This window comes from Periplaneta americana, chromosome 9, assembly GCF_040183065.1.
Source record: "Periplaneta americana isolate PAMFEO1 chromosome 9, P.americana_PAMFEO1_priV1, whole genome shotgun sequence".
In the NCBI taxonomy this organism is placed as follows: domain Eukaryota; kingdom Metazoa; phylum Arthropoda; class Insecta; order Blattodea; family Blattidae; genus Periplaneta; species Periplaneta americana.
This window is the reverse complement of record NC_091125.1, coordinates 155,970,656-155,985,003: the sequence shown is the minus strand read 5'-3', so window position 1 is coordinate 155,985,003 and position 14,348 is coordinate 155,970,656. Positions and strand designations below refer to the sequence as shown.

The following is a 14,348-nucleotide window of genomic DNA, read 5'->3' as shown; positions in this document are numbered from 1 at the left end:
TCTAAATGCGTATTGCATTCTGGTCCAAATTACATGGATTTTTAATTAATATATTGTTTTACCATATACTTGTGATCCCACTGTAGTGATTGGTATGTTCATATTCTTCCTTTATAGTGCACTTATTATAATACATCGAAATTTGCGAATATACGCCTACTTCGTCACCATTGAAACAGATTAGGGCCAGCTGGGATGTCAACATAAAACACACGCACACGCGCCGAACACAACAGGAGGCAGTAATATCCAAGATGGCTGGGTTAAGGAGTGGTATAGTTGTAAATTTTCAGTCTTTTCGCAAAACGTCTAATATATTAACGGACAGGTAACATAATCATATTCCTTCCCGAATAAGTATTTCCAGTGATATTGAATAATGTATATCAGCATGTCAGATTTAAAATCAAGCCATTAGTCAGGAATCTAACCTCTAAAATGCAACAGGAAAATGTCCTGTAAAAATGTATTATTTTGCCCATTCAAATATGTGACTGCATGGTGTTTATTAGAACTGTACATAAAGATTTGAGATGTATGTAGTAGGTACAATAGTTCGTGGGTATAATAGTGAGAAATTAATAGAATGAATGATATTATTTTCTTAGTTTCTGCTGTCTTTTCCAACAAGAAAGAGCGAAACATTTAAACCATCCCAGACTTAGGAATCCAATATGGTTTGTGAGAAAAGAAAGAATAGTAAGTATGTTTTATGTTATGACATGTTGTTATAAACGTTACAAACCGTCAGACCTAATTAAATTCCCTTCTTAACTTGGCTGTTCCTGCAGCCCTATTGTAACAAAAACGCATGGAATAAAAATATGGAATCAGATGTTGCAAAAGAAAATACTTCTTGCATCTACGAAGAAAGAATAAGTACTCTTAATCTGTATTTTAGTGATTTTTTTGTTGAAAATATAACCATTAAAACTTAGTAAATTCTTTTATATTTGCCTGGTTCACTTCTCAATTAGTGCACGTTAGAGAATGAATTTCTTAGTTTTATAAACGAAGTGTTCATACATGGTGGTTAGACTTGTGTACTTTATTTCAGAAATACGATGAACAGTTGACTCCAGAAAATAAGTTATTCATCAAAGATGTTGTTCACGATAAGTATGGACTGCCTACTGTAATCGAGGGTATCAATACGTATCAACACAGCCCACTCAAGGTCGAGCCCATGGAACGAGGTACTTGGTTTCCTGGATGTAGGCGGTCTGGTGTAATTGCTCGCAAATTAGGCATCTACCCCATGTGGCTTAAAGATGGTACCAAAGCCCTCACAACTTTACTGCAAGTAAGTTTAATACAGTAATCAATCATAATCATCATGATCATCATTCAAAGACTTTTTCAGTGCTGTGGGTTGTCTCTGTAATGAATTTTATAGTTAAATCGACCATATCCATAATGATCGATTCTTCTGTTTTGTTTTGTTTATGTATCCAAGGTATTTGTTTATATAACCAGGTAGCTAGATTTATATGTCGAATAAAGCCAACTTTGGTTCTATAGATTGCAACTTTACTTATTACAATTTATTCGACATATATAAAACAAATATTTTACTAATTAAATTCTATTAAGATATGTACTTCAACGAATTTAATAAGTAAAAGGAGAAGAAGAAAGAACATCTAACGGAAGAGAGATGACTGTATCGAATCGACAACTTGCTCCGAAAGAACAGATGCCTATTTTTGAGGAGTGGGATGGAATTCAAATGGAAGACTTCGAAAATGATGACAAACAGAATAAAGCTATTTCTAAACATTCACAAAGCCCAAGAATAACAGAAAGGAGTGATTCCAATTTGAATGAGTCTTATGGAAGAAATGGCGAGACTAAGTCAAACGAGAACAATATACTGGTATCTCATTCTGGCAGAGTAGTGAAACCCCCGAGTTACTTACTGGACCACAGTATAAAGAAGATACAGTAGAGACAACTCTTGTCGGCACCTTTGATGTTGTTGGTACTAAAATCAAGCTCAGGGAGGTCTAATTCTCAATGAATCCAACCATGTCGCTAGTATCGGCAGAGCTAACAGCTGATTTTAGTGATCAGCTGTTCAGACATGCTAAACCTTCAGATGGAACTTTGTATTAACTGTTGTAAGTATTCCTTTGTTCTGTAGTGATATTTGTGTCTTATTATATAGATCTAATGAAAATTCATTTTTTCTTTTCAAAATACATATAAAATTGCAGTGTTCATGATTGAAATAAAAGATACTATTAGCGAAGTGCTTACCGTTTTATTCTGTTTCTTCATATCCATTGCATTTCGCCTTGAATCACAATATGTTGTAAAATACATATATCAGGGAAACATTTAATAAATAAACAAGAATTCGAGGTAACCTGTTATAATTAAAAATGTGTGTTCACTCTATATATATATATATGATGTAGGCTACTAATTGTAGGCCTAACTACCTAGGTGTACAAAGAGGGCCTAATAATCATCTACTGCAACTTTTATCACATAAGTACGTACGTAATCCTTAAATCATTATGGAGTGCTGCACTTGGTGGACAATGCTTAACTGGCAACAGTTAAATCCCGGTAACTTCTTTCACTTTTCCTTTGCTGTAATAGGCTACGTTTAAATTACAATATTCTTACCTTCTTCCATTTTCCTAAAAAAATATATATTGCAGTAACAACACATTTGAATTAACAAATTCTTACCTTCTTCCATTCTCGTAAAGGATTTTTTGTAGTCAATAATACAAATTCTTAACTCCATTGCTAGACACAAGAGCCTACACCAAACCCTAATTACGTCTTATAATTGTGTAATGGTCGAACTCAGAAAATAATTCCCTTGCAAAATTGGCTTATTACTGTGGGAAAAAATCATTATGTATGTAAATTTTGACATTTTTTAACTCCATACGTATACTAATTACTTATCTCTATACAAGCCTCGAACCCACGAAATAATGCATTCACGGAGTTCAAACTACGGCATGTTACTACACGGGCAAGGGTCATTGCTCATATGAATTTTTGTACCTTTTCAATTGCTCTTTCATAGCTAGAGCCAAGAGCTAGCTGTACACCAATGTAATCGGATGCAGCCGAGGTTATGTTTTCTTTCACTTATTTAGAGACATTCTATTCAACCGATACAGTTAGAAATTTTAATGTGTATGTTAATTCCAATTTGGAAACCAAAATCAATATCAATGTACAAAATATTACTGTCAATAATAGGAATAATCATGTAGTCCTAAGTATAACGTTACTGGTATGAAATAATATCCATCACTAGTATAATGTTATTAGCTAGTCAACAAAATTTTATTATATCCATTGTTGACGTAACTTCATCGAAACGAATGTCATGATCTATGTAGCTAATGATTCAATATTACGTTATCAACATAAGCATCTACCAGTGACTTTAAAATTAGCGTCAATTAGTGAATATTTTCATGATGTTTACATACAGAAGTAATTATTATTATGATTATGTTGCCATTCCTTTGCCTCATGTCTTTCATATTGTTAAAAGATGAGTAATAAATCTTCTCAGTTAATATTAAATTATGCCAGCCTGTCGTAGATGGAGAACCATCTGGTGGAGGTTCTAGACAATACACCCGGTTTCATGATATGCGCACTCAGAATTTGTTCCCACGAAATGGGCTAGTTGACCTTACTGTATCTTCTTTATACTGTGACTGGACTATATTCAGTACTGAGAATGTAATGAGTTTTATAGTTAAATCGACCATATCCATAATGATCGATTCTTCTGTTTTGTTTTGTTTATGTATCCAAGGTATTTGTTTATGTAACCAGGTAGCTAGATTTATATGTCAAATAAAGCCAACTTTAGTTCTATAGATTGCAACTTTATTACAATCTCCAAACAAAATGTCTTATGTTCTCTTTTCTAAATAAATTAAACCTTCAAAATCTTGTAGGCATGTACAAGGCCTAGTAATAAATAAAATTCTGAAAATTGCGGTGGCTGGTTGGTTTCCTATATCCAACAAAACAGACACTCTTTTCGACACAATCATGAACACACCTCACCACAACAGGAAACCAGAAGAGAGTATGGGATCTTCACTATGAAGGATACCACTTCGAAACTAGTCAGCAGGTATTTGCAAAAGTTAACACAGTAAAGATATCATAAAGTTATTCAGGGAAAAGTCTAACATTTAAAATTAAATTACTGTGCATAATAATGGATGAAAAATGATGAATATACAAAAATTTCTGCCCACAACCTGTAGAATATAAATGTGAAAAATAAATAAATTGAACAATATGTTACAGGTTGTAGACAACCATGTGATCCGTTACATCCCACCAGAAGAGTTTAATCCTCCACGATCATCAGTAAAGTGCCCTGCAAACAAGCAGAACTTTGGATGTCTGTTAGTTGGTGCTGAAAGTGCCGATCCACAAGAAGTAAGTGCAGCTCTCAGCTCTCTTTCTCCACCAGGATTGCTGTTTTCTACAGCCATGTCTTATTTCCTGTATTTAACCTCTATTATCTTCCATACCAGTATATTATGCATTAGGGCTAGATACAAATTTTAATTTTCAAACTTCTGTAGTAGTTTAGTCAATTAACTGACTGCTTCTTACTAGATCCCAGAAGTATCCTGTATGATTTGTAGTAAACATAATAGTCATTGGATAAACAGTTTTACATCATATCAGAAAAACGCCTACTTAAAAAAGACATTAAATAGAGAATCGTAATTGCATTATTTGTCTTCAAATTCACTCAGATATTAAGAATAGGAGAAATTATAATAAGGCAAATGAAAACCAGAAGAAAAAAAGAGTAAAAAGGGTTATTCACAAAAACTTCTTTAGTGAAAAGACCACTGGAAAGACCTAGGCTTAAATATTTGAACAATCTGAAGGAGGATCTAACATTTTTAGAAATTTACGACAACTGGAGAACTGTTTGTCTGGACAGGGTACAATGTTATTATATTGTAAACTCAACAGCCAGAAGCTTTCATAGCTTATAAGCCTTTGTAATAAATAAAATAATATGAAAACCATATATTTGCAGACTTCAGACTCTTTTCTTATCCTCTATAAGTATTACTTCTTAGGAAGAAGAAAGGTTTCAGAGAAATACCAAAATCTCAAAACCTATTATTTTGACCAAATTGTTTTTAAAGGGTTAAGAATACCTTAAATAAAACAGTTGGGTTTACTTTCGCTACTTATCTGCATAGAATTGGAATATATCAGTCCCCTAACTGCCCATTGTGCAACTCAGATCAAGAATTGGATTCGGAACACATCAAAATCTGTGCTTCAGTGGCTGACCATGATATCTTTAAAAAATATTGGAGTGCAAGAGGTCAAATGACTTTTATTGTCAAACGCCTGGCATTAGAAAACAACACAACTACTTTCACTACTTACCAAAAAGAATAGAATACATTAATTGTAATAAGTACAGAATTGTATATCCTTTGAGCTCTTAACTTAATGTTCTCTTGATGCTTATTTTCAGTTCACAAAGGAATACTGCGGTCTTTTCAAAGATTCTGGAGTGATGCCAAAGAAGAAGTTATGTAGATTTCTAATAAACCCTGAAGCTGCAATACAACCTGGGACGCCTCTTTATGTCTCTCATTTCAAAGTTGGAGATTATGTAGATGTGAGAGGTGTAACGTAAGTATGTGGTGAAAAATTTAATACATTACTGGAATTTAATAACATGTAGCCTACAATCCTATGTTTTATCTCTGAATTTCTGAAAGACATATTTGGTTGGTCTCACCAACATTTGTCAGATTTGCTTGAGAATCATTACGTTCATAATAGGCCTAGTTAATTTTCTAATGTCTCGTTAAAATTAAAACTGTTATTAGCACTGATCAACAAATAATTTATGACCATTAGTTTGACGATCCTTTAGTTCTTGTTTTTTAGAGTATTTAAAAAGGTCGAGCATCTTTAGTGGAAGCAAAAGTTACGATATAAAATTATCTTGATTGGTCAGTTATACTAAGGATCGTCAGCCTATCAAACACAGTTGTTGGAAATAAAATGCTTGATTTTTATTAAGAGTGCAACTGACTACATAAAGATGAAGAGATGTAATTATATCATACTGAGGATCATCTGCATATCAGACATAATTGTTGGAAATAAAGGCCTGATTTTTGGTAGTAATGTAACTTTGGAAATGTACATGTTAGAAAATATTGCAAAATAATATATATGGGTATAGAAGAAGAGATATAATTATATACTAAAGATCGTCTGCATATCATATATACAAATTTGTGGAAATAAAGTGCTTTATTATTAATAGTAATTCAACGTGAAAATAAATATGATAGGAAATACTGAAAAAGAATATATAGAGAAAAAAAATGGTATAATTAAACATTTAATTAGGTGTGTGTTGAATTTGATTGGACACGTCATTTAAAATAAAGGGATTGATGAAAAGAGAACGAAATACGAAGAATTTACACAGTAAGAAGTAATCTCATAAAACAATGTAAAATGAACCTTTTCCTTAAAAATCGTAAAAAGTCAATAGCATTTGCTATGAACTAGTACATGACCCATGTGTGGCTGGGATACTTTTTACTGAATTTTGTCCACGATTTTTCACAACTTCTTATGACAGATAATTTTGCAATGTAGGTTTATCATTCATGCAGATAAGGTCAGAAAAACACTCTTCACTTTCATCAAATATATTGTATTCAAGATGAGACAGCTGCATAATAATTCATTGATTTTATTATAGCTGCCTCAGTTGATGGACCAAAATCCCATCTTCAAATTTCACGAATTTTCAGAGATTAAGAAGTTGATGAAATGAAGTTAAGCTCTTCGACAAATCATTAAACATTCGACATGTGTCAACTGTCGATCATGGTTGCTAAACTGACCAATTATATCTCTTTTCCTAATATCCACTCCTCTGTTCTGTACACAACTACTTTGTCATTGTAATTCTACATGTTTTATCACTCGTTTGTTTGCAGAATTTATCGTGGTTTCCAAGGTGTAGTGACACGTTGGGGATTTAAAGGAGGCCCTGCTTCTCATGGTGTTACGAAAACCCATCGCAGGCCTGGCAATATTGGCAGTGGTGGTGAAAAAGCGCGTGTGTGGAAAGGACAAAAAATGCCAGGTCACATGGGAAATCGTCACAGAATTCTCAAAGGAGTCAAGGTTTGTTTTTTCCATTAGGTGCATATCTTTATGGAGAACTACATTTGGGAGCTTTACTGTTCTGCATATCTTTATGGAGAACTACATTTGGGAGCTTTACTATACAGCATATCTTTATGGAAAACTACATTTGGGAGCTTTACTATTCTTCATATCTTTATGGAGAACTACATTTGGGAGCTTTACTATACAGCATATCTTTATGGAGAACTACATTTGGGAGCTTTACTATTCTGCATATCTTTATGGAGAACTACATTTGGGAGCTTTACTATTCTGCATATCTTTATGGAGAACTACATTTGGGAGCTTTCTATACAGCATATCTTTATGGAGAACTACATTTGGGAGCTTTACTATACAGCATATCTTTATGGAGAACTACATTTGGGAGCTTTACTATTCTGCATATCTTTATGGAGAACTACATTTGGGAGCTTTACTATTCTGCATATCTTTATGGAGAACTACATTTGGGAGCTTTACTATACAGCATATCTTTATGGAGAACTACATTTGGGAGCTTTACTATTCTGCATGTCTTTATGGAGAATTACATTTGGGAGCTTTACTATACAGCATATCTTTATGGAGAACTACATTTGGGAGCTTTACTATACAGCATATCTTTATGGAGAACTACATTTGGGAGCTTTACTATTCTGCATATCTTTATGGAGAACTACATTTGGGAGCTTTACTATACAGCATATCTTTATGGAGAATTACATTTGGGAGCTTTACTATACTGCATATCTTTATGGAGAACTATATTTTGGAGCTTTACCATACTGCATATCTTTATGGAGAACTACATTTGGGAGCTTTACTATACTGCGTATCTTTATGGAGAACTACATTTGGGAGCTTTACTATACAGCATATCTTTATGGAGAATTACATTTGGGAGCTTTACTATACTGCATATCTTTATGGAGAACTATATTTTGGAGCTTTACCATACTGCATATCTTTATGGAGAACTACATTTGGGAGCTTTACTATACAGCATATCTTTATGGAGAACTACATTTGGGAGCTTTACTATTCTGCATATCTTTATGGAGAACTACATTTGGGAGCTTTCTATACAGCATATCTTTATGGAGAACTACATTTGGGAGCTTTACTATACAGCATATCTTTATGGAGAACTACATTTGGGAGCTTTACTATTCTGCATATCTTTATGGAGAACTACATTTGGGAGCTTTACTATTCTGCATATCTTTATGGAGAACTACATTTGGGAGCTTTACTATACAGCATATCTTTATGGAGAACTACATTTGGGAGCTTTACTATTCTGCATGTCTTTATGGAAAATTACATTTGGGAGCTTTACTATACTGCATATCTTTATAGAGAACTACATTTGGGAGCTTTACTGCATATCTTTATGGAGAACTACGTTTGGGAGCTTTACTATACTGCATATCTTTATGGAGAACTACATTTGGGAGCTTTACTATACAGCATATCTTTATGGAGAACTACATTTGGGAGCTTTCTATACAGCATATCTTTATGGAGAACTACATTTTGGAGCTTTACTATTCTGCATATCTTTATGGAGAACTACATTTTGGAGCTTTACTATTCTGCATATCTTTATGGAGAACTACATTTGAGAGCTTTACTATACTGCATATCTTTATGGAGAACTATATTTTGGAGCTTTACTATACTGCATATCTTTATGGACAACTACATTTGGGAGCTTTACTATTCTGTATATCTTTATGGAGGACTACATTTGGGAGCTTTACTATTCTGCATATCTTTATGGAGAACTACATTTGGGAGCTTTACTATTCTGCATATCTTTATGGAGAACTACATTTTGGAGCTTTACTATACTGCATATCTTTATGGAGAACTACATTTGGGATGTTATTTATTTAATGATATTGTCCTGTATCCAGTATTAACTTTCTCAGGATGCCCGAAATGTCCTGTATTTTTCGTTTTTTAATAAATTACAGGAATTTTTCCAGTGGATAGCATTTAAAAAAAAAGTAGTTGATGAGATACAAACAAATCCTGAAGAATGGAAAAGCAAGTTATGCCATAAAAGATTGTATTATGCACTTCAACAAATCAAATTTGAGGAACAATTCTCAGAGTTGTTTACTTTGTCTCTGAGAATTGTTCCTCAAATTTGATTTGTTGAAGTGCATAATACAATCTTTTATGGCGTAACTTGCTTTTCCATTCTTCAGGATTTGTTTGTATCTCATCAACTACTTTTTTTTTAAATACTATCCACTGGAAAAATTCCTGTAATTTATTAAAAAACGAAAAATACAGGACATTTCGGGCATCCTGAAAAAGTTAATACTGTATACAGGACAATACCATTAAATAAAGAACATGTCCTGTATATATAGGATACCTGGCAACCTTATTGCACATATCACAGGTTTTATGAGTAGAGATTTAGCACAATAGTTGTGAGATATTCATAAGTAAAATGAAAATCTCTCAGAAATCGTTGTAACAAACGTGAATGGTTTTCACGTCAATTCTTATTTTTATTTTCAGATTCTGAGGATCAACACGAAGTACAATGTGATGTGGGTGCTAGGACAGGCAATTGCTGGTGGTACAAATTCATTCGTGTACGTTTATGACACCAAACTTCCACTCAGGTAATTATTTCTTTGTTTATTTAACAATGTCATGTATCAACTAGGTTATCTAGCATTGGTGAGATTGGTGATACCGAAAAAATGGTGTACAATTTTGTTTATGTAATAGGGAGAAATAATGCCAGGGAGATGAAATTCCGAAAAAAATATAGCCTACAAATTTTGAGAAAGGGGGAAGTTACATAAGTAAATATGGTATAGTGAGGATCACATAAGAATAATTCCTAAAAGACTAATTTGGCCGTGACTTCAGTGTTGCCAACTAATACTAGATATCACAAAAGAGGATAAAATCACAATGCCATGTACTATTATAAATAATAATAATAATAATAATAATAATATAAGCCTAGTATTAACAATAACGATGTCTTGCTTATTTATCACATCTCATCTTTATGTTGTGGAGGTGTTTACTAAAAGGTAAAATAATTTGTAAAAGAGTAAATTTTTCTTCTGGACCTCTCGCACATTATGTTAGTAGTTAGTAGATTAGTGTATGATCTAATATTAAAATGTATTTTGTCTGACAACATGAAATTGATTGCTTTGGTTAAACAGTTTACGAATCACGAGACCTAACCTAAAAATGTATTTTGTTTGATCACGTGAAATGATTAGTATGAATTCCGAAAACGAATGCCACTTCGAAATGTATGCTTTAGAATGTTTACTCCATTATTGTAATAAAAGTCTAAACACGAAAGAAATTAATTACAATGTGAAATGGTATTTCTGTCGATTACTCAAGGGCATGTATCACACGAAATATGTTATATTTATTTACACTTAGCCTACCTGACTCTAATCTTGAAATTGTAACCACAACACATACAATAACTATTATGTATTAATATTAATACTGCTATTAATTAATTATTAGTATGTTCAAATTTCACTAGCTTCCAGTAATGGGCTCAGAAATCTAGAACAATTTGAATTTGCAAAATTTAAACTACTGACAACTTGTGCCACTGCTGCCAACGTAACAGTTATAAAATCATTACCAGATGTAGTATTTCTCAGTACCGAAATTCGAAACGAAATTGGCAAAAGAAAATTCAACCTGCAAACTAGAAAATCACCATAATCCACTAGCTTATGTAGTAATGGGGGAAAAATGATTAGGTTTCACCCTTAGGGTATTAAGTAAGCTGACCCGGACTATAAATTGGACTGACAAAGAAATAACTAAATACTGAGCATGCGCAGTATATCATAATTGGAACTTGGAAAATTCAGGTGGCCCAAATTTTGTTTCTGGGTCTGTACATTCCGAACATAGTGATGATATGATACAATATCAAAATTGGAGCTATCATGTCCACAAGATGAATAAAGATTGCATTCCATACTTACTTCTTTTTTTAACTAACAATAAGTGCTGCTGGGATCTGGAAAGACAGTCAGCATTGGAAAGATCAGGAGCATCTTGTGATCCCTGGGAACAGACTTTAATTGTCCTAAATCTAAATATGTTTATGAATAATGATAATAATGAACAACGAACCTACTACCCAGATTCAGATGGGAACCTGCTTATCTATTTAACAATACTTAATAATTAGAATACAATATAATTTAGAAAAAATAAATGTAAAGACTCGTCTCCATTATTAAACATTTAACAACATCATGTTAAATGTTAAATTGTTTACTGTTAACATCCCAACATGTTGATTGAACATGTTAATGCTAATTTCATTTAACACTTTGTCCACACTGTTAAACATGTTAAACTTGACTTTCTTTGCGTAGTCCACCATAAACAGTCTATGAGATTTTAATATAGATAGTGTTTTATTTTCAAACCTTGGAGAATGGACTCAGATGATGATATGACTTTTGTAATTGCCTCTATTGCTTGTTACAAGGCTTTGAGAAGGAAGAAAATGAGAATGTGGATGCGGCAATATCTTAGTAAAAGACACTATGCAGGATACATTCTAAACGAGCTTAAAGTTGAATACAGTATCGATTTGGATTCAAAAACTTGCTGAGAATGTCAGAACACGATTTTAATATAGTGCTGCAAAAATACTTCCTGTTACATCAAAGAAATACACAATTTAAGAGCAGCCATTTCATCTCAATTTAAAAAATTACAGCGCGATTATCATAGGACCTACGACATGATAGATGTTAAAGGAGTGGGTAATATTGTATAATTATTCTTTCTGAAGTTTTACGAACGTTAACACATCACCAAATACGACCATTACTGACGTCAACATAGCATTAACGTTTAGCATACGATGAGAGTGCTAAAACTCTCTATTGTATTCTCGAGAACAGTTAAATAATTCCAGTTCTCTAAAACAGTCAGCCTTCTTAGTTTTGCCCGTGTATTCTTTTGCAGACACATCCCACAAACAAGGCCTTTCCATCAGTGCATTAATTTTATTCTAATGTATTTTCTTTCGTCCACTCCATTATTTCGAACAACTTACAGCCAACACCAAGGACCAATGATAGTATAAAAATGATCAAGATACGCGCCACGAAATCGGAACTTATAGTTGTTGCTAAGGAAACTGTATGAACTTTGCTGAACTGTACCGACGCTGCACGAGCAAATGAATTGACTTGACATGTTTTCCATTTCTACTGGAAAACACGCCAACATGTTAAAAGCGTTAAATTCAACATACTTAGTTAACATGTTAAGTCAATTGAGACTTGAAATGTCCATATACATGTTAAATTCAACACGTTATATTTAACATGTTGTTGTTAAATGTTTAATAGTGGAGACGCGCCTTAACATTGAGCTGTTAATAATTTCAAGGGAAAAATTGTTCCTGGGACTCTACCGACTGAGCTACCCGGGAACTTCACCTGAAACCATCTCAATTTTTTTCCTTTCCAACAATTGAGACAGTGTTGGGTGATGTTCCTGGCAGAGCATTGGCCAAAGGTCCCAGGATTGATAACCAGCCCCAGAATAATTTTTCCCATGTGGGCAGGCTTCTGTCATGCACAGTCATTCCCTGTGGCAAAATATAGAAATATCTACCTACTGGCAATGTGTTAAATGATACAAATGTAAAATTGTAATTCTAATTGGTTTTTACAGGAGGTTAACAGAAGCTCCTTACTTCCCAACCTTCTATCCTGAAGATGAGGAAGCATTGCCCGAAGAGATATATTCTGATGATTTGCACCCATTCACTGCTCCAAGCATAACATATGACGAGAAAGCATAATTCTGTAATAGCCATGTAGAATTTTATCATAATTAAATGTCTTACTTTATACATTCTTTGTTAAACTTATTGCACATAGATATAAAGATTCCCATCATCACTATTACCACCACCACCACCACCACCACCACCACCACCACCACTTGTATTGGAAGGAAACACAGGAAATTGTTAGCAATTGCAGTACATACAAGAATTGTAGCAGTTTGTATAGGGGCTATTCCATATGAAATCGATCAGTAAAAAACCTCGCATTTTTTTATACTCTAATTTTTTCCCTCCTTATACAAGGTGCTGAGGGGAGTGCATTTTCAAAAATATACTATCGAAAGTCAAACGGTTTTCGTATTATTGAGCGACAAATTTAGCGTATTTTATAAAAACAAGCCTCTTTCAGCGCTCAGAACTCTGGAACCATTTACTGCAGAACATTGAACGAAAGCTTATTTTGAAGCTGACATTTGGTAGGTTATGTTAAGAAGTAATCCTTATTTTTATTGTATACAGAGAGCCAGATAATCTCATTTTACTTGCTTTTAGGTTTTTTGGCCATTTGTAAAAATGTAAAAAGATATCAAGAAAAAAATCTTGCATTATTAAGAGGGATTCGGCATTGTTTGCTTAGTGGTACGGCAATAAGTTTCGAGGGTATTAAATATTTTATTTTCACACGCCTGGACTTGAACGGCACTTATACCGCACGCACTGGCCGAGAGATGAAGATAAGCGAGCGTTGGGCGTCATTTTACTCCCGTGTTTATGAAAACCTGTGATAAAGCTAGCCCAGCCATGTGCTGCTAGACGACACATCACGTGTTTGTCTCCTGGCCTTGCTTGTCTCTGGCTAGCTCCCGTCTCACAGTCAGCTGGTTACTTCATGCGTGTACTATTTATTTTCTTTATTTGATATTTTCAATACTTTCTTATCAACATACCATCAGTAAAAAATATGTGTTTATTTGTACTTTCAATGCGGAATCTAACTATATATTTTTTAAATATTTTTTCCTGGCCAAAGGTGTCTTAATGAGGAAAAATCTAAATTTCTCCATTTCCATAAAAAGTAAGAAAATCTGTTTATATGTAAATATAAACTTTAATTTCTCAGCATCAAAATAAACCATGATTTTGATCATTGGGTGAAAGGGTTTCGGAGCTACAACAGTTTAAATTTGCTAATTTTATGAAAATACGATACATTTAAATATTTTTAATTTAAACACTAGAAGTTCTGACGCCTCAAACTTTGCACAAAGCATTGTATCACAGTTCTCTACGTACAAAAAAAGTTTCA

The 14,348-nt window shown here is 33.5% G+C and overlaps 3 protein-coding genes across 4 annotated transcripts in view; 1 reads left to right on the top strand and 2 right to left on the bottom strand.

Moving 5' to 3' along the window:
* The window catches only part of LOC138706657 (zinc finger protein 64-like), a 41,527-nt gene extending 41,326 nt beyond the window's left edge, over positions 1-201 (bottom strand). For both annotated transcript variants that reach the window (XM_069836202.1, XM_069836203.1), the window contains exon 1: positions 63-201. In XM_069836202.1, coding sequence (XP_069692303.1) covers positions 63-102 — 40 coding nt within the window. In that variant the 5' untranslated portion in view covers positions 103-201. The remainder of the gene's footprint in view (positions 1-62) is intronic.
* Positions 1-14,348, bottom strand: part of LOC138706658 (intraflagellar transport protein 81 homolog) — a 96,777-nt gene that overhangs the window by 41,878 nt on the left and 40,551 nt on the right. The gene's annotated exons all lie outside the window — the stretch shown is intronic.
* Positions 195-13,105, top strand: mRpL3 (mitochondrial ribosomal protein L3). Its single transcript, XM_069836205.1, has 8 exons — positions 195-328; positions 609-699; positions 1,058-1,303; positions 4,306-4,440; positions 5,513-5,673; positions 7,008-7,197; positions 9,742-9,848; positions 12,925-13,105. Exons 1-8 carry the CDS (start codon positions 255-257, stop codon positions 13,052-13,054), a joined length of 1,134 nt encoding a protein of 377 aa, XP_069692306.1. The 5' UTR covers positions 195-254; the 3' UTR covers positions 13,055-13,105.